The 19,829-nt window shown below is 39.6% G+C and overlaps 1 protein-coding gene across 1 annotated transcript in view; it reads left to right on the forward strand.

The window, feature by feature from the left end:
• LOC121349480 (cytosolic phospholipase A2 epsilon-like) overlaps window positions 1–18,035 on the forward strand; it is a 32,948-nt gene extending 14,913 nt beyond the window's left edge. Inside the window, exons 4-20 of the mRNA XM_041459969.1 lie at window positions 1,697–1,828; window positions 2,937–2,977; window positions 3,389–3,431; window positions 4,147–4,210; window positions 4,874–5,037; window positions 5,306–5,398; window positions 5,902–5,939; window positions 6,574–6,709; window positions 8,378–8,514; window positions 8,958–9,180; window positions 10,681–10,795; window positions 11,310–11,447; window positions 14,489–14,596; window positions 15,496–15,687; window positions 16,099–16,265; window positions 17,424–17,610; window positions 17,827–18,035. Of these exons, the coding sequence (XP_041315903.1) occupies window positions 1,697–1,828; window positions 2,937–2,977; window positions 3,389–3,431; window positions 4,147–4,210; window positions 4,874–5,037; window positions 5,306–5,398; window positions 5,902–5,939; window positions 6,574–6,709; window positions 8,378–8,514; window positions 8,958–9,180; window positions 10,681–10,795; window positions 11,310–11,447; window positions 14,489–14,596; window positions 15,496–15,687; window positions 16,099–16,265; window positions 17,424–17,610; window positions 17,827–18,035 (2,187 nt within the window). The remainder of the gene's footprint in view (window positions 1–1,696; window positions 1,829–2,936; window positions 2,978–3,388; window positions 3,432–4,146; window positions 4,211–4,873; window positions 5,038–5,305; window positions 5,399–5,901; window positions 5,940–6,573; window positions 6,710–8,377; window positions 8,515–8,957; window positions 9,181–10,680; window positions 10,796–11,309; window positions 11,448–14,488; window positions 14,597–15,495; window positions 15,688–16,098; window positions 16,266–17,423; window positions 17,611–17,826) is intronic.
• Window positions 18,036–19,829: the final 1,794 nt, after the last annotated feature.

Consider the following 19,829-nt stretch of genomic DNA (forward strand, 5'->3'; position numbering starts at 1 on the left):
GTGTTTACTGACAGGCATTTGTTTTGATGAGTGTCTGACAAACAGTTGTCTAAAGGGTCTCCCCAGCTTGTGCTGTAGGCAAAATTCCCACAGCTTCCGGAGGGTGACCCTTCCCAGAGCTGGTGGCACACAGCCCTGCCAAGGGCTGTCTCTGCTCGTTACCTGGCTCCTAGTGATGCTGCCCTCATATTCTCTGTCAGGAGAGTTAGAAACAGTGAACTGCCCAGACACCCCTGGCTGCTTCCCATACAGCATGCCAGGGGCACAGCCAGAGATCTCCCTTGGCCAGCCAGCACCCTGTGCATGCCTCTCATGGCCAGCTGGGACTGCGAATCAATTGGTCACTCAGAAAACAAGTCAGTCATTTAAGCCAGATAAGGATATCCTATTGCAGTATCACAGCTAGGAAAACTCATCTGCTCTTCAGTTGCAAGCCTGCCTTCTATTAACTGCACACTATTGCTTTTCAGCATATCATCTCCATCACCTCCCATAATCCTTTACAGGCATTTTATGGCTGGCCTACAAACCAAGGTGCTGTGGCTGCTTGTGTCTGCCCCTTGACAGGATGTTTCTATTTGCAAGTGTCATGGACAGGGCTGACCACAGTGCAATGCTTTTACATAGGTGGCCTTAAAGGTCAGCAGCATTTCTGTCTTCTGACAGAAACTCAAGGTTATTTGCCGTCTCTGCCTTGGTAGTTTCTTGCAGGATGATAGATGTCAAAATTAAATGGTTGGATTCTGGAGTGGCTTCCTTTCAGTGTATTTGTCTAGTCAGTCACTTATTACATTTAGGTATGGGCTTTTCTGAGATACATTATGAACTTCTAAGACAACAATGTTCATATGCTCACTCTCTTTTATCCATGTGTTTGTGTGTGAGACCATGAGCCTAACCGTGTACCTTTAATAAGCATCAAGCCTCTTAGCAAGTTTCAGTTAAATCTGATGCATAAGTAAGAATGTGAGATAAGCGCTCCCTGTAATTTACATGAAAATGAGCTGCTGAATATATTGAGGGAGGCCTGAATTATTGCCCCACTGAGTTAAGGTTCACTTGCTCAGCACTCTGGGAGGCATCTCTGAGCCAGCACATGTCGAGCTACTAATCAGGCACAGGAGGGGCTGTTACCCTCTCCTCTCCATCCAAACAGGATGGTGACAGAGGAGGGAGACGAGGAGATTTATACAGTGGTATTTGTGCAATTTAACAAAAGCATATTGCCTTCTGTAGATTCCATGGTCATTATCTGCATGTGATCTGTTTAACAATTTACAGGATAAAATTATGCAACCACGAAGTAATAATATGGTACATCTTTAATATATTTTAATTGCTGCTTATATCCAAGGATTTTCATTCTACCAATAACAACAAAGTCCTGACAACTAGCTGGTTTCCTACAATTCAGGAAAAAATGGTGACCTCAAACCAAATTGGAGGCTAAATATGGTTTTCAATATTCAGTGATTCTACTAGCTTTTGTCATTTAAATTACTCTGCAGGAAAACTAAACAACAAACCCAACTCTGTGGTAGATTCAGAATATCTTTCTTCATCTCTGTGGATGCAAAGGTTCTGCATGCTTTCTCACTTCTCCCCATGCTTTCTTTGTTTTCTTTAACATGCTGAGCATATCATTTTGTGTGTAAGGTCTCAGCATGGTATCCTAATTACGAACCTCTGTTCACAGAATATTCTTGAGATGAAAGTCTATGATGAAAATACAGTCACTAAAGATGACCTCCTTTTCACTGTTCTCTTTGATGTTGCTAAAATCCAGCTTGGAGAAACAGTTCACTTGACATTTCAACTAAATCCAAAGGTGAGTGATAAAACTGCCCTAATCACAGGAAGAAAATACATTTTTTTTTTATATTACCTCATAAATAAGTTATTTTAAAGCAATTGTATGTAGGAGAGTTTGTTTCCTCTTGGTATGCTGGTATGCACTTCATATACCCTGTGAAGAACCTTCCACACCTCAATCAGCAAAGTGGACAGGGGCATGATCCTGAAGGCTTTTGCTAGCCCATCAAATCACTTAGCAGGTATTTTTTTCTGACACCAGAGTTGCCTTTTTTCCTCTTTCTTGACTCTGTTGCTCAGATAGGTTTTGTTGGAAATACAAGACTTCATCAGCATTGCACAAAGTTTCTTTGTTAGAATTTCTTTTCCTGGCACAAGCACTTGTGAGTCTGGGCATACTCTGACACAAATGTTGCAGTGTCCCTTAAAAACTGATTCCTTGCCCTGTTATTCTTTTGAATACATGTCAAAATAATCCAAAGATCCATACTCAGGTGCTAAAACCAGCTGATGGCCAGTTGCTCAAACTATTTCATTGTTTCAGTGTGCCTGAACACTTACATGATGACTTCAACATCGGATGTGTGTGTATTCAATTTAGATACTTCTATAGATTTGCTGTTTCACTGACTTTTCTTATACAGCACATATGGGTATTCAGCTGCACAGTGATTTTGGCAGGCATTTTGCCTTAACTTCTCTGGGCCCTGGTCCGTATTATTGTGTTATCCGTGTTATAAGAGTCCTTTTGATCAGAAGAATTGAGAATGCCCTCTTCTATTCAGCAGTATCCCTCTTCAGATAACATTACCCAGTAAAAAGCCAAGCCTTTGGACAGTTTTAAGCCAACACTTACTGCTGCAGGACTGCCTGCCCTTCTACTCTGCCTCACCACCAAACAGAACAGGGCAGTTTGGCCTGAGGACTGGTGGTTAACAAAGGAGGGAGAACACTTTCAAAATCACTCTAACTCAAATGTTTTCACTCCTTACACTATACCCTGGAGCAGGAAGGAAATTTGATTTGATTGAAGAACTCTTTCAGGAGTCAGAATAATAATAGACAACTGTAGCTAATGAGAAAGAAAATTAATTCAGATGCTTATAATAAATTAATTTTTTCAGACGCAGGAGATGCTAGAAGTTGAGTTTACATCGGAGAGCATGTAAGTAACATCCACAAGGAAGTGCCCCTTTGCAAGCAGTCAAACATATGCTAGCTTTTAGTATAATAAAGTTTAAAATATTCAGCATGGCTGGTGTTGAAGTTAGTTGCATATTGGCTAAAACTCAGTATTCCTTATCTACCAAGAATCATCCTAGTTATTAATTTAACCTATTGCTTGCTGAATGAGGGAGAATAATAAGAATTGCAGTCATCATACTTATTACAACTATTCTTTACCATTATGACTTTAAAAAAAGGAAAAACACCTTTCAGATGTGTCCCTAAATTAAAAATCAGTGACATGTTTGAGACCATGCTGGACAAGACAAACTTCAAGGAAGGTATTGACGTTCATATAAGGATGTATTGAGGTGATACTACTTCTGATTGCATTTTTTTTCTCTTTCAGTCCAGTCCCTCCTGAAAAGCTTGTGACTAATGGCGTATTAGTGGTAATTTTAAACTATTGCTCTTCTGTCTTTGTTTTCATGATAGTGATAGGCATGGTGAATCTGGCAGGTGTCCCAACACCGCACTGCAGGCAAGGCTGAAAGGGAGGGAGATGAGGCTCATGGGTAACCATCCTGCTGCAATGCTCCCTGTGGGGAGGGTGTGTTAGGAGAGAATGTGCACCCTCATTTGGGATACCCAGAGACCTGTTCACCACCACAGGCTGATATCAAACCTATTGACAAATCCTGAAGTGGTCTTTCACTGACTCACTGCTGCTCTGTCATTCCTTTGGGGAACTTCTTTTGTGACTCCCTCAGTGCCATCCTGTTCTCCCCACTTCCACAGGATGATATGGAAATTGCTTTCTCTAAGTAATGAGGAGGTAGCACTTGACTGTCCAGCTTCACCAAAGCAGGGAAGCAAGAACATCCCTGTGATTTGGCACACCCAACAGTTTACCCTCAGGAGGTCTCAGCACACTCCCATTTGCCCCCCTGTTACTTCCCTTCTCTTCCCAGTCCTGTCCAAAACCACCACAACAATTTTTCTTTCAGTTGAAACCTGTCACATTTTCTCCTATCAGCCTAACAAACAGAGGGTGCATTGTTTTCCAGACCCCAGGGACTCAGGTGACCAAAGACAGATAGCAATGAAGGGACTTGGATTTGGCATGTTTTATATATCTTAACTTCTCATTTTTCATCCCTGCTACAGTCTCGTGAAATTTCCTGCTTGGAAGTCCTGGTGGACAACAGATGGACAAAAAAAGAACCTTCAGGTTAGGCTTCAAACTAGAAGCAAAACTCCCTTATTTATGGTTAACTGAGTTTTCTTGGTTGCTTGTTTGCTTTGGGGTTTTGTTGCTTGTTTGCTTTTGGTTTGATGGTTTTTAAAAAATATTTTTGTTTTAGTTTGTTTAGTTTGTTTTGGTTTTGTTTGTTTGGATTTTTGTCTGTGTGTTGTTTGGTTTTTTTTGTCATTTTCCTACTTTGTTCTTACAATTAGAGCACAGGAGCTGGATGGTTAGGAGTGTATATGCAGGTTCACAGATCAAACAGTTATAGTCTGTGCTAACTAACTATAAAAACTGGGCTTTGAATTTAAAGGAATGAATCTTATAAATGCTGTAAAGTAGAAGAAAATACATATTTCTATTTCAACTTAGGTTTTGTCCAATTTGCCTGTATGTATGAGTTTTTAAAACATCTACTGCAGCTTTATAAGATTTTTGGTGTTTTGTGCTTTGTTTTTGATTTGCTTGTTTACTTTTCTTCTCCTATTTCTTGTACTGTTCCCTTGCTGGATAAGTAGCGTTTGGAAGCTTTTAAGCATTGTTAAAGGATTTATATATAAACTTCTGAAAGACCATTTAATGTTCCATCTCTAGGATCATAGTCATTAACTTCTCTGTATATTTTTCATGTTTGGATTTTTTTTTCAGAAAAAGACTTCTTGTTTTCAGTGAAGGGATCATATGAGAAGAGCCAGATCCTGTCGCTGGGCTCTTTCTGGCATCCTCTGAAGCCCCTGAACTTCCATTACACCAAGTACAGATTGTCCGAGCTGTGCATGGCTCTAGCAGAGAAGAAACCTCATTTCTGCTCGGTATGTGATCATTAGCTGGAGTAAGCACAGTAAACTCATGGTTTTCTACACTTGACTGAGGCAAATGGCAAGAGTTGGTATTTTCAATAAAGAGCTATCTTTCATGAACTTCAGCTCTGAAACAGCATTGTAACCCCTAAGACATACAAATATTAGATGCCAACTTGAAAACTGCTGGACAGGGACCCCATTTGAAAAAAGTACATTGGAGACAGTGTTTTTGTATGGTTTATACATTAAATATTTCTCTACATTATTATTTTTTCAGAGTACTTCACGTGAAGACAAAAAAGACTGCCATGCATCCCTTGCTATTCCTCTGGATTCACTTCCATTCAGTGAGAAAGTGGCAGTAGCAAAGGTGATTTATACCAGCTTAGAATAAATGTTAAGCTATAGACCAAAGATCAATGGGCATGAGTTAATTAGATCAGTGTGAAGTAGAGGTTTAGATATATAACTGTTAGTGCCCTTATCTTCCTAACAATTCCTAACACCATGGACCTGTACATTTTCATATGAACCTAGCAGAACAAAAAAATCACAGCCAAACATATGACAAAGGGATTTCTGTGACCACCTCAGGGACTAAAGCAGATCAGAGCAAATGCATATGATGAGGCAGGATGGAGTACACTGGCAGAGCTGGTGTTGGTTTTTACTGTATAGTGCTCTCTTTAGTATAAAACAAGATAAAGAAAATAAAGTGGACTTGGAGGAGTTTTAAGATTTTGATGGATTTTCTGATGATTATGGCTTTGTGGCTCAATGTGACTTCTAGAAAAAGAGAAGGGCTTCAGAGCTGATAGTAAAAAAAGAACATAAGATGATCTCCAGTGTTTATATTGTGGGTTTTTTCCCTAGGATGAGACCATCAACTTACATGTGAAGTCAAATGACTGGTAAGAAATTCTGTCCTAAGTTTTTGTGGTTGTGGAAAAAAAAAAAAAAGCTTTTTTGCCTTCTAGCCTATTTCTGTAACTAAGGGAGAAAGTATTTAGTCAATGATTATATTTACCTCTTCACCTATGTTCATTACCCATGTCCAGAAGGTGGTTAACTGTGCTAGGTGAAATTTCCTGTTATGCTGCTAGACAGAAGTTCAGTTTAGATGGGGAGAATAATGTTTTCTGGTTGCAACATATGTAGAGCTATATATTTAGAAAAAGACATCTTTCCTTTCCTTACTTGTAAAAAATACAGAGTATTTATATTTACAGAATCTGGCAGTCCTGAGGCACGAAATCCTAAATATTCCACTGTTTATAGTATCCATATATGGATTGCAGTATTTATGTTGGACACTTCCTGAAAAACAGTGTAGTAATAAAGAATATTTCTTTCTGTAAGATTTTGCTACTTTGCTGTTCATCAGCCTTTTCTCTACCTTATCTATACCATCTGTGTTGTGCTTTTGTGGGGCCACAGCACCAGCTTTTCTGGGCCTCATAATAATGTAGCAACTTGTAAGCAAGCATCCAGATATTAATTTTAAGTGATTGTGCACACCCTGTTTAACCATGGACTTTGTTTGAGGTCCAGAAACTTAGATGTTCGCTTGAAGTTTGATCTATGTACAGAGGAGAAAAATTTCCTACCGAAAAGGAAGAAGTTTGTGGCTTCTGCTCTGAAAAAAGCACTACATTTAGAGCAAGACCTAGAAGATCACGAGGTATGGGGAGCTCTACAGGGACTGTAACATGCTGTGTAACAGGAATATGTTATTCTCATAGCCTTTTGCATATTGTTCCTAAACTAGCCCTGATACATTCACTACACCATGTAAAGCATTGAGGAATGCTTTTCTACATTTTCTATTTTAGATGAAGAGCCAGTATCAAACCCTCTCAATACACATTTTCCCTGAAAACATAATGCCATAAATCAGAATTTTTTTTCTCTATTTCTTTTTCATCTGTGCATTATAGACCTGAATAGTCTGACTGTTTTAGCTGATCATTTAGTCACCAAGACTAAATACCTCATAAGGTATTTTATCAGATTTTTGGAGGGAGACAATCTAACAGCTAAAGTGATGCATAATACCGGCTGATGAGAGGGTGTCTTATTTTAGACTCTCTCCTCTGGTGCTCATAATTTCAGCTGTAATTCCTCAAATAGAATAAAGACATTCAGCATTTTTTCTCTAATCTGCTTGTCTGAGCTAGGGTTTCTATTTGTTAATGTCCATGCTAGCATGGGGATGGTTGGTGCTTTAGGGAAGGAGCATGGTCTGTGATCAGGAACTTGAGAAATGAAGAACCAACTTGAGAGCTGGTTAATTTTTTCCACCTGTGTTTTCTCCTTCGTCCAGGACAGGTGGACCAAAGGCATATTAGGTAATATATGACAGCATGGTTTTAGACGTTATAAATTAGGCCCCTGCTCACAAACTGATCATATTACTACATTGTTTCTCATTGGCTCAATAGTTTCAATCAAAAAATCCCAGAAGTTTCTTAAGTATAAGAATTTTTAGGAGAAGTACTTCCAACTATTATTTTCAGATTTTCCAGCAAGGGAATATTTCCTTATAGTCAGGTAAATCCAGATTGGAATACTGTGCTTTGACCTGAAGTCTTTGATTTGAATCAGGAAAGTGTTGAGTATTTCTTTGATGCAACTGCCTGGAATCAGCAAGGGAATATTTCCTTATAGTCAGGTAAATCCAGATTGGAATACTTTGCTTTGACCTGAAGTGTTTTATTTGAATCAGGAAACTGAGTATTTCTTTGATGCAATTGCCTGGAAATGTGTGTGGAAAATGTCAATGGGCTCCTCTTCTCTCAGCGGGTTTCTTAGAGAAATTTGTCTTCCTGTAACACAATTTACATTTCCATACAATTAGGCTTCATCACTGCAATTATATATTCTAGGTACTTTGTAGGAAATGTAATCTAGCCAATATGCTTGACTTACAGAGAGGATGAGCTCTGCTTATTATCAAAATAGACCTCTCAAGAGAAGATGCTTTGCTAAGGAAAATGCAGTCTAATATTGAAATGCCTTGAAATAATAAGTTTTGGTAAGCTAGCATGTAAAAATTTACCATCAAAAATGATTGATTTTGATCAAAATCCTCAAAATCAGTTGCGTTTTTTTTTTGTTTTGTTTTGTTTGTTTTTTTTGTTGTTGTTGTTTTGTTTGTTTGTTTGTTTTTGTTTGTTTGTTTTTTTCTTGTGCAAAATACACAGTTTTCATTTTTTTTCATCCCTGCTTGGGGAAATGGTGAAATGTTGGAATTTTTTGTGGGACTGATATACTACATTTCACTAAGCTCTGATCACTCATGCTGGTAAACAAAGTGTTGCTTACCACTGCTGTGTTGATGATTAAACAGATACCAGTTGTAGCAGTGATGACAACAGGAGGTGGCACCCGGGCACTGACATCTCTGTTAGGCAACCTGTTGGGTCTTCAAAAGCTGGGTCTCTTGGATGCTATTTCATACATCACTGGGTCATCTGGTTCAACATGGTAAGGAGATCCTGAAAGAAGACATCACTCATCACCTCTCTAGCCTGCTGTGAGATATTTATTCTCTTCATTTTTGTAAAGAAAGGCATGAGCTTCAGTCTCGAGCATTTTTATTGCTGCATTAGGAGCACATTGCCCAGCCAGTGAATGGACTAAGTGCTGCTTTGTTTCACCTCTAGGCTCTTTCCTACTGAGTCACTGGGGTGCAAATCACAGCCTTGTGCATAAACCTTCATAGCAAGGAGGGGCTTTCTTCAAGTCCTCAAGGATCACTAGTGATTTGGGAAACTCCTCTAAATCAAAAGGTCTTTCCAATAATATACTAAGCCCAAAAGATGCATTTAAAGAAACTTAGCTAGTTCATTTGATGTGGACCATAAATCTAAATCTAAAAAGTGAAAGTTTTTCTGCATATGACAATGCACTTCCTTTCTTTTCCCCAGGACTTTGTCACATTTGTATCAGAGTGCTGACTGGTCACACAAGGATCTATCAAGACCAATTGGTGAAGTCCGCAGACATATGACCAAGTGCAAGCTAAGCTGCTTTTCCCTGGACAGCATGAAATACTATGCAAAGGAGCTAAAACTGCGGAAGCAAGAGGGATACCAGATCTCTAGTATTGATTTTTGGGGGCTTCTGCTGGAAAAAGCGTTAGATGATGGGGTAGTGTTTTTCCCATGTTTTCTCTAACAGCTACTGAATACTATTGTATGGAAAATGAAGCTCCAGGGACAGATGCCTGAGAGCATGCCACTGTTATCCAGCAGATGATTTCTGCTGATTAACAATGGGGTTTTAGAATTGTTAAGCTTGAAAAGGCCTCTGTGTCCAACCACTAACCTATCATTATCATGTTCACCACTAACCCATGTTAGTAGTGAACTAACCTGAACTAGATGTGCCACATCTACACAAATTTCAAACACTTTCACCTTCTTGGGGAACATTCCTCCTTGGGTGGAATGACCCTCCTTGGGTCATTTCACCACCTCAGCTTGGGGAAAGCTGACTAGCTTTCCAGTGAAGAAATTTTTTCCTAATATTCAATTTAAACCTCTTTGGGCACAATTCTAGTCCATTTCCTCTTGTCTTATCACTTGTTACTTGGAAGAAGACACCAATCCCCACTTATCTACTACTTCCTTTCAGGAAGTTGTAAAGAGTAACAAGGTTTCCCCTGAGCCTTCTTTTCTCCAGGCTACACAGTGCCAGCTCCTTTAGCTGCTCCTTGTAAGACTTTTTCTCTAGACACTTTCCCAGCTCCATTGCCTTTGCTCCATGTCCTTCTCTGGACATGCTCTAGCACCTCAATGTCTTTCTTATAACGAGGGGTCCAAAACTGGACAGAACACATGAGGTGTAGCCTCACCAGAGCTGAGTACATGGGGACAATCACTGCCCTGGTGCTACTACTATTGCTGACACAGGCCAGGATGCCATTGGCCTTCTTGGCCACCTGGACACACACACAGAGGATCATGTTCAGCTGCTGTCAGCCAGCACCCCCAGGTCCTTTCCTGCTGGGCAGCTTTCCACCCCCTTACCCCAGCCTGTAGTGCTGCATGGGGTTGTTGTGATCCAAGTGCAGGACCCAGCACTTGGCCTTGTATGAACCTTATATGATTTGCCTTGGCCCATTGATCCAGCCTGTCCAGATCCCCCTGGAGAGCCTTCCTGCTCCCCCGCAGATCGACAACTGCCACCAAACTTAGTGTCGTCTGCAAACTTGTTTAAAGCTTTGTCCCCACGTATCTCTTAATGCATAATTAGCAGCACTAGGGGCTTCTGTAGAAAACCTATCTCTCCTTCTACAAGTATGAGTATCTGAGTACCTAACTAAAGACTCATGCTCTTGGTTTATTTTCCTCTGTTCATCCCTGTGAGCACAAATTTCCATGTAAAGTGGATGTATTTACTAAAAAGAATAGGAGACCATTTTTTAGAAAAGTGCCCTACAACTCTACCTGTAATTAAATAAGCCTATGTGGATGTGTAAATGTTTAGGTCACTCCTTAGTTAAAAAAATGTTTGGACACAAAATGAGTTGAGAGAATAGCAAAATTAAGAGGGAAACTGCTATGTATTTTGCTGTACTCTTGGAAGCCCGTAAACTATGCCAAGAAGGTCCCTTGATTTTGCTCTTTGTCTTTCATTAATTCACAGAAAAATAACCACAAACTCTCAGATGAGCAAGAGGCATTGAGTCAGGGTCAAAATCCCCTACCTATCTACATGATCCTCAACATCAAAGAAGATTACAGCCTTTCAGAGTTCAAAGGTGATGGCAAAAATGGGCTCATTTGGTGTTTGACCTATCAGCATTATCAGTACTTCAACCTCTTCTACAGCTGACCCATAGTATTTATAAACAGTTTCTTTTCCTCCTTAACTTCCTTTTCCATTTCCAGACTTTATGCCTAGGCTATGGGAGGAACTTATATTCTGAGTGGCAGGAGAAATCTTGGGGAAGTGTTTAAGTACAGCCAAATACTCATACTACTCTTAGCTCCACATGTGGGGTAACTCAGACTGACCCCTCTTGGTATGAACTTCCTTTATGTTCTCTCTGGAGAGGGTCATTGGAAAGTTCTGAATGAATAACACTGCGAAAAGTCACTGAGTGAGTGGCTGACACCAGCTGAATGATAACTCTTTACCCTGAGGAAAGCCAGTCTGTGGTCACCCCGCAGACAGGGTTTATCCTGCAGCTGCCTTTTTGCCTTCTCACAGCCCTTCCAGCAGGGAGGTAGGGATAAGATTAAGATTTAAACGTTTGTTTTATGTCTCTGCAGAATGGGTGGAGTTCACCCCTTATGAGGTTGGGTTCTTAAAATATGGTGCCTTCATTCGTGCTCAGGATTTTGGCAGTGAGTTCTTCATGGGTCGCCTGATGAAGAAACTTCCCGAGTCCCGAATCTGCTTCATGAAAGGTGATGTGATCTATTGCAAAAATTTGAATTGCATAAATATGTACTTTATTTTTAATATATTGCAAACCCAGCATATTATAACCAGAACCCTGCATCATGCAGGACTGAAACCAATTGTACACCTTGTTATTCTCACCTCTGACTGAATTCCTTAGACAATGGAGATGGGCTAAAAATACTGAGAGGAAATTTCAAACTGCACTCTTCACTGTCGCTGTTGTCTTGAATAGTGATGCTCATGCCTGAAGTTTCAGGGCTGCTTGAAAAGGCTAGGTTAATTTTGAACCAACAGCAGCAGAGTTCCACATGAAAAACATTTGTATTTTGAAACCGAAATCTTAAAGTCAAATTTGTCTATGAATGGCAGGATCTTAGATGCCAAAGCAATGTTGTTACTGAGTTTATTATAAAATACAGCAATTTAGAGTAGTTTTGTGAACTGCTACTGATACTTTTGCAAGTGTAATAGTATTCTAAATCCTCTGTAATTTTGCTACCATGATAAATAATTGAAATTTATCATTCTTAATTCAGTAAATTGTGTAGCATCCAGTAATGTATGAAAAACAGTTTTGCAGGTTTTATGCAATTCTTGCTTAAATTTTGCCAAATTCTGCAACTCTCTACACACCCCTTTGTGCATGGATTCTCTGAGGTAAAGGTGTCTGCAGACAAGTCTGTCTGCTATTAAACAGATATTTTACATGTAAATAAGCACAAGACACAGCAGGACACCAAGGGTACAGGTAAAAAATGGTTAACTTATAAAAGAAAAAATCCATACAACCAGCAACACCAAAGGTATTCCTTATTTGGCATTCAGAGAGGCTGTGAATGTCTGTATTGTGCAGGAGGAGTGTAGAATCATATTATTCTAAACATGAAACAATAGTTGGGCATAAGAAAGACAAGATTGTGCTCAGTCGCACAAGCACTAAATCTTACAGCTTTATTAGCTATGTTAAGAGCTTTTGGTGATGTCATGAGTTAAGAGTTTTTTGAGGGAAAAGACTCAGAAGAAAACACAGTATCCAAGAGTATGAATAGATCTTAAAAGGGCAGGAGAAATTAATGCACAGTAAATCCCACTGGTGGCTCTGAAATCCAGTAATTCAGATGTAGCCACCAGTACTAGAAATCCTAAATCCACGAGCTTAAGATGCTGGAGAGTATGCTGGAGGAATCCCTTCATTCTTCCCTTTTTCTTTTACTCTTCCATGAAGCACCCTGTGCTGACTGTTAGAGGTAGGAGGTAGGTCACAGAGCTAGGTGGGACTACCGAGCCTTCTTCTGAGCATGTTGAACCCCCATTGCAGCTCCTCAAGTGCAGTGGGGTAGCGTGTTCGTACCCGAAGTGGCCAGGTAGCAAGCACACCCAACACATCCAGCCTGGGCTGAGCTCTGCTCTCGGCCTTAGCACCTGAGCCTGGTGATTCCTCAACCACCCGTGTATCTTCATAAAGGATAAGGTGGAGAGTTAAAGCAATGTTGCCATCTAGTGATACCACATGCAATGCCCTCTTGGGTTGCTATTAAAATGTGCTCTTAGTTACAGCTTGATAATTTAAAGATAAAAGCAAGGTGCCATTTGCAGGGAGAGGAAAGGCCTTTTCTAAGAGCAGTGGCTAGAGCTGGAAAGACTGGATGAGCTTACAGGGATACAAGACCCTCATGTTTCCAGAAGAAAGGCTGGGGTGCATAACAGCTTTTTCAGTCTCTTCAGCTCTGTTGGCCTAGTAAAAGATACCATCTCTCTTGACAGCTCTTACTTCAGCCAATACAGGTACAAAGAAAATTCAGTGCAAGAGGTTAGGGCAACGTTGCCATGTAATTATAAACAAGTTCTGAGGAGACAACAATATTTGAAAGTCATTAAAATGCAGGGACAGTGTGTAACTCCAAGGGTAAGGAAACTGGAAGAGTTACAGAGTGAGAAGACACCAAGACAGGAGAAACCAGAGCAGTTGTCTTCTCATAGCAGGGTTGGACAGAAGCTCCTCAAGCTGCTGGGAGATGAGGTTGTCTTGACAGAAACTGGCCAGTAATTATGTGCAAATGAGCTCTGCTTGACAGCGAAGTGTAGATCCAGAGAGCCCCAATCTGATTTCTTGATTATGCATTTCTAATATTTCCTAGGTGAGTCTATTCTTACAAGGACTTCCTTTAAAACAGAAGGCTCTTGAATTTCTGTCCCACTCTAGAAACAAGCTATGTTTTAAAGGGAAATGTATTTCTGTTAATAATTTATGGGATGAATAATTATTTTATTGTGCAACTCAAGTTATTGCATCCTGTACAATGTATGGCTTTTGCAAGGCTTTCACTGGTAGAGATTTTCAATGCAAAGCACAGCCCTGCCTTCTCTGCTAGAGTTCCTCTTGGGACCTGTGACAGAGCTGTGGAGGAAGAGATACTTTTCAAAATCCAAGAGACTTTTGGAGATTTCTGCACTGTGAAGACACTTTCAGATGTTCTTTTATGTGGGATGGCAAAAGTGGGAGAAGGACTGTGGGAATGAGAATAACAAATAGAAGGAGAAGGGTCTCCCTCAAAAGACTTTGTGCAGAGAGAAATTTTAGAGGGACAGCAAAGATGTCTTTTATTTAGAGGAGTTTTCTGCAGGCTATACTCCAACCATTTGATTCTTGACTGTCCAGAAGCAACTTCCAAACCTTTAACTGACTATCCTGACTATACTATGTCTTGTATATGACATATTTTGTAGACCAGACCCTTATTTTATAGGAAATGGCATGGTTTTGCTCACTTATGACAGTTGGTTATAGGATGGAAAATGTTGATTTGTATGTGGCAAGGAATTACAGTGGCTGAAGGCCTCCACAATGTTTTAAACTATTTAGGCTCCTCCTTGATGACAGAATGCTAATTGCTGAAAAGAACTTCATATAGTTTTGGTGATAATTTGGAAACCTTGAGGCTTTCCAATACCCCTTGCAAAGCTGAGAGATGATTTTTTTTAAAGGGATATTTTCCATTACAATGTCTCTGAAGAAGCTTCCCTGTTCTCTACCATTGCACAGGCTTATGGAGCAATGTCTTTTCATACAACCTCTTGGATGCCTGGCATTCGTCGAATCCTACACAGAGGCGCTCACTGAGGTGTACCCAGCACAGCACTGTTGATACTGGTTAGTTATGTTTCTGTTTCTGCTTTACCTGGTGCCTCATAAATCCAGGGGCTTCATGTTGTCAGCTGTATCTAACTAGGTTTCCTCTCTGAATTTATTCATAGCAATATTATTTCCATTAATCTTTCTTATACTGAATTTATGCAAATATAAAACTACTGAAGGTTTTAAACAGATTATCTTTGTTAGGGGCCCTTTGGTGAACCTCCAGATTGTAACAAACACCTCTGTGCTGTGCTCTCTGCCTGCCTCAGCAGCTGGTGCTTTTCATACATTGTTGTTGAAGACTTCAATTGCATGCAACGCCATTTCAATGTTCTTTGACCTTGATATAAACCTGTGTTTTTCCAAGAGGCCTTGGTTGTCCTTCCTTTGTTTAAAGGCAGTTAGTGAGTTTGGTTTATAGGTTTCCATCACTTTCTCCGTGGAAGTGTTGCAAAGCCCTAAGCTCAATAAATAATAAATGCATGTGATAAAATGTCATTGCCTCTCTTCCCAATCTCATGAGGCACTGTTTAGCACAACCCTATTTCTTTGTTCTTTTGTGGATGTCTCAGTCTCCTAACAGCGGTTTGTTTTTTTTTTTCCTTGCAAAGCTGATTTTTATTAATTTTGAAAGGAACAGGTCCACAGGGAATCTATCTGTGAGTTCTATCAAAGAATGGATCCATTTTTCCAGTTTTAGCAAGTTTGTTGCCACTCTGTTTCTCATGGAATAGGCTTTACTGAAGAATGATTTTCTTCTTATTTCTATTTTGACATTGATTGATTTATTTGTATGTTGCAATGTTTTATTAGGATCTTCTTTTCCCTAGCTAATATGAGATGCCTTCTATTATTTTAAGTACTGAAAAGAACTGTATCAAAGCAACAATTTGTTCATCTCCTTTGTCTTTCAGGAGAAGAGCCTTCTCCATCAGACAGGAGACATGAGTTGGAGACTTACTTGGTCACCCCTGAATGTGGCATCATGGGCATCATTCGGCAGATCCTGACAGAGCGGGTGATGGTTTCAAAGTTCTACAACTTCCTGAAGGGATTCCAGCTGCACAATGAATACCTTCAGAACAAAAACTTCTGTATATGGAAAGGTAAACATCCTTGAATATAATTTTTTACCTTCTTAGATGGTTGGTGTTTTCATCAGTGAAGAGAAGGCAGATGATGAACACTTGGAAATGAATATATCAAGATAACTATTTAAATTTCATACAGTCAAATCAGCTTCAGCAATTTCCTTGACTCCAGGGAAAACAAAAAATTACTTCTCATCTGGGGTGGAAGAACAGCAACATGAGAAGTGAAAGAACTCTCTTTTTACCTTGAACAGGTCTTTCTTTCATGTGTGAAGGCTGAACATCTGTAATGTTTAAGGATCTAGTGGAAAAAGTAAATGTAATGGATAGCCAAGAGACATTTTTCCCTATTTTTCCTTATTAGTCAAACAACAGATGTACTGTTTCTTCAGTGAATCACTTATCATAACAAATATTTCCTTCTAGATACTGTACTAGAGCATTTCCCCAACCAGCTGACACAAACAGCAGAGTTCATGTGCCTGGCTGACACGGCAGGATACATCGACATCAGCTACCCACCACTCATGAGGCCAGAGAGGAAAGTGGATGTTGTCCTGCACTTAAACTATTCTTCTGGATCACAGACCTTGGTATGAAAAACACTCTCTTTTCTTTGATAAACAGCTGCCTTCTAGCCCTCCTGAACTCCTAAAGATTCAGAATAATTTATATAGAATAAACTGATTCTGGGAGAAAAGGATCCTTGGTCTACAGCTCCCTGTGCAGATGCTTAGGTCTTGCAAGTGATGCTGGTAAAACCCCTGAGAACAAAAGTATTTTCAGGCTTATAAATATTTTATTTGAATTAACCCTCCAATAGCTAAATGCTATCTCCTAGACCTGTGTACTCTTGTGATCTCCATTTTGCTATCTAGATTTCACTCATATGGAGTGTTTATCTGGTTCTAGCTACCACCACTGATGAACTCATTATGGTTGTGTTGTGATGTTCATATAAAGTTACCCACATGCAGTATAATTAGAAATATTTTCTCTAGTTTTTTTTTTTAGAACAGTAACTGGATTTTGTTGTTGTTTGAAATTATGGAAAAGAATTGTCCTTTGACAACATTTGCTCTTCCAATTACCATCTAATAGCCTGGTCTATAATTTCAGTTACTAGATATGGATAAGACAGACATTCTTGAGGACTAAAATTTTCATACATACCAACCAGACTCAGGAAGCAAAATCCTACTTTCAAAAATTGCTAACACACCTGCAAGATTAACGTTTTAGTTAAAATGTTATTTGCTCCCAGATCACTGTTTGCTTACATCACTTTTCAGAACCATTCTAAGGCATCTAAGAGAGAGCATTTTAAATACTTTATGCCAAGTCAAAAAAAAAAAAAAAGGTGATTTTGCATTTTAAAACGGTACTATTTCAGATTCTTTCCCATTCTACTTGTTTAAGGATCTTCTCCAGAAGAGGCATCTTTCTGTATCCTAAGCTGCTAGGATACCCTTGCCATAGTCATGGACATTTTACCTCTCCTGTAGAGATGAAGGCTAATGAGGAGAAGGAGAAGGTAGAACACCAATCAGGAGTGCAAATTGGAGGCTGAGTATTGACTTGTTCTGTTAATAGTACTTGATATCTCATGTAAGAGACAAGGACAGAAGAAGTATTGACAGCAAACCTTGCTCCCAAATCTTTGTGAAGATCATCTTCCAATGGACGCATTAGGAAAAGTGGTAGAGTGTGGCAGAACTTCTGACTTTTTCTTCTTTTCTGTCTGAATTCAGCCTTTGGAAGAAGCCTCCAAATACTTTCAAAAGCAGGGAATCCCATTTCCCAAAATCCAAATGAGTGAAGAAGAGAAGAAAAATCTAAAGGAGTGCTACATATTTGAAGATACAGAAACCCCAGAGGCACCGACTGTGGTGTTTTTCCCACTGGTGAATGACTCCTTCAGAAAATACAAAGAGCCTGGTAAGCCATGGGATGGCTGTCCCACCACCTGGCAGCCCTTTGGCTGTGGAATGGGAGACACGGTGTAGCATGGTCTCCTCCCTCCCCTGCTGTGCCTCCCATGGGAGAGAAATGCAAATTGCAAGGAAGCAAGCAAGAAGTAACATTGTGCCCCACTGGAAAGTGGGAGGTGGAACCATATCTCTACCCCACTGATGATGTTTCTTTATTTGTCAGGTGTGGAGCGCAGCCCTGCTGAGATGGCTCAGGGCAACGTGGATGTTTCTACCATTTTTTCCCCCTACTGCTTAAACAGCTTTACCTACACAGAGGAGGACTTTGACAAGCTGATAGAACTGACCAGCTACAACATTCAGAACAACCAACATTTGATCCTTCAGGCTTTGAATTCAGCCATACAGCAGAAACGACAGCACAAAAAATAAACACTCGCCTGAGTTTCAGAAAGATATCTGCATGATTGGTGTTCTTTTCTTCTTCTCTGGAGAAGAATCAAGAGCTGTCTTCAAATGAGCATAGTAGACTTTGGAAAGTAAAGACTTGTCTCAGGCTGTGGATCATCTCTACGTCATGGTGATCCTAGATCAACCAATCAAACAAAATAATGATTAGATTTGTACTTTTTTATGTTGGATTTCACTGCTGGTAAACTTTTTTTTCATGCATATAGAGGTGTATATGTGGTAGATTGATGGTCAGAAAACATTGCTTTTATTGAAAAGTTTTTGAAATGCATGAATCTGGGACAGCAGAACAAATTCTTTCAAAATTTGTTACACTAATGGAAACTGTATGTGAAGTGAAGACAAATGAGCTACGAATATTTAATTTATTCCAAATCTAATGCAACAGAAAAATACATGATAAATGTGGACACTTTCAAAGAACATGAAAACTGTATTTTCCTATAATGTCAGCAAGGAAATTTTGCTAGAAATAACATGTCGAGCTAAACATAATAGATAATCTGGGACTTCACATGAAAAATACACATTTTCTATACTTTTGAATTTAAAAGTTTTATTACACCAGCAGTACTTAGTTTTTGAAAATCTCTTGGAAACTACTGTTTCAAGCCATAATGTGAGTCAGGATCAGCTCTTCCAGTGCAGGTGTAACTACTATAATCTAATCCACAGCTCTACTTTCCACTGAACTTTCATGGTATTTAGACAATCCAGCTCAGTATCCACGTCCTGTTAATTTCAGCGTTTTTCACAGTGTTTCTTGTTATAAGATGGGATGCTGTGAGAATTCAAACATCAAAAACTGAGAGACAGGTTTTGTAGTCAGAAGGCAAGCTAAGTGCTTTACATTGATATCCATGGGTAATTCATGAGTAATCACATGACTTTGTCAGTCCCTGCCTGTCTAAAAGCAAGTTAGGATATATGCAACTACTATAAATTGCACAAGATAATTTGTTGAAACTGCTTATTTTTCAGATGAAGACCAAAATAATTGCTTTAGGAAGAATTTTAATAAGACAAATACAATGTAAACCTGTTTCATTACAACAAAGATATTAATCTAAAATAAAAAGATATAATGCTTCAGTCAGTATCGGTTGCCCTTAATTTCTTAAAATTGAAATAATGCAGCAGCTTGTCTGTGCTGAAGTAACAGGTATTGGCAAACACAAAGCTATGAATGATGTATCATAGCAAAAATAGAAAATTAATTTTTAATTCAAAATTAAATATGAACTTCTAAAAGGCTGAAAAATTCTCTTCCTTCTTGCTATCATGATCTGTTTCTCTTACTTCAGTCATTCCTTTATACTTTGTCTTCCTCTTATCTTTTGCTGTCTTTAGTCTTCCATGCTCACCTCTGATGACCTCAGCCCCCTTAGGGGCGCTGTGTCCTTGCCCCGGCTGCTATTCCAGGCCCTTACACCTTCATCCAATTTGCAGCCTGGGTTCAGACCTCTGGTGTGCTGAAATGGCTGTTTACTTGTTGGTGCTCATCAAGGGTTCCCCTCTTTGTGATCTCTGTTGCTGAGTCATCTGGTCCCTCTCGGCATTGCCTCTCCTCTGTCCCAGCTCTACTTCCCTCCCAGGCTTCCCTGGTTATCATTATGACAACCCTATTTGGTATGACACATGTGTTTGCTACTTCTCCCAACTGCCCATCTTACAGCTGAGGTTTCAGGCACCTTCAAGAGCTGCAAATGGAGTTCCTACCCCTGCCGTCCAAGTCTTTGATGACACCAAATTTCA

Source organism: Pyrgilauda ruficollis, unplaced genomic scaffold (assembly GCF_017590135.1).
Source record: "Pyrgilauda ruficollis isolate IOZ18807 unplaced genomic scaffold, ASM1759013v1 scaffold14, whole genome shotgun sequence".
Lineage (NCBI taxonomy): Eukaryota > Metazoa > Chordata > Aves > Passeriformes > Passeridae > Pyrgilauda > Pyrgilauda ruficollis.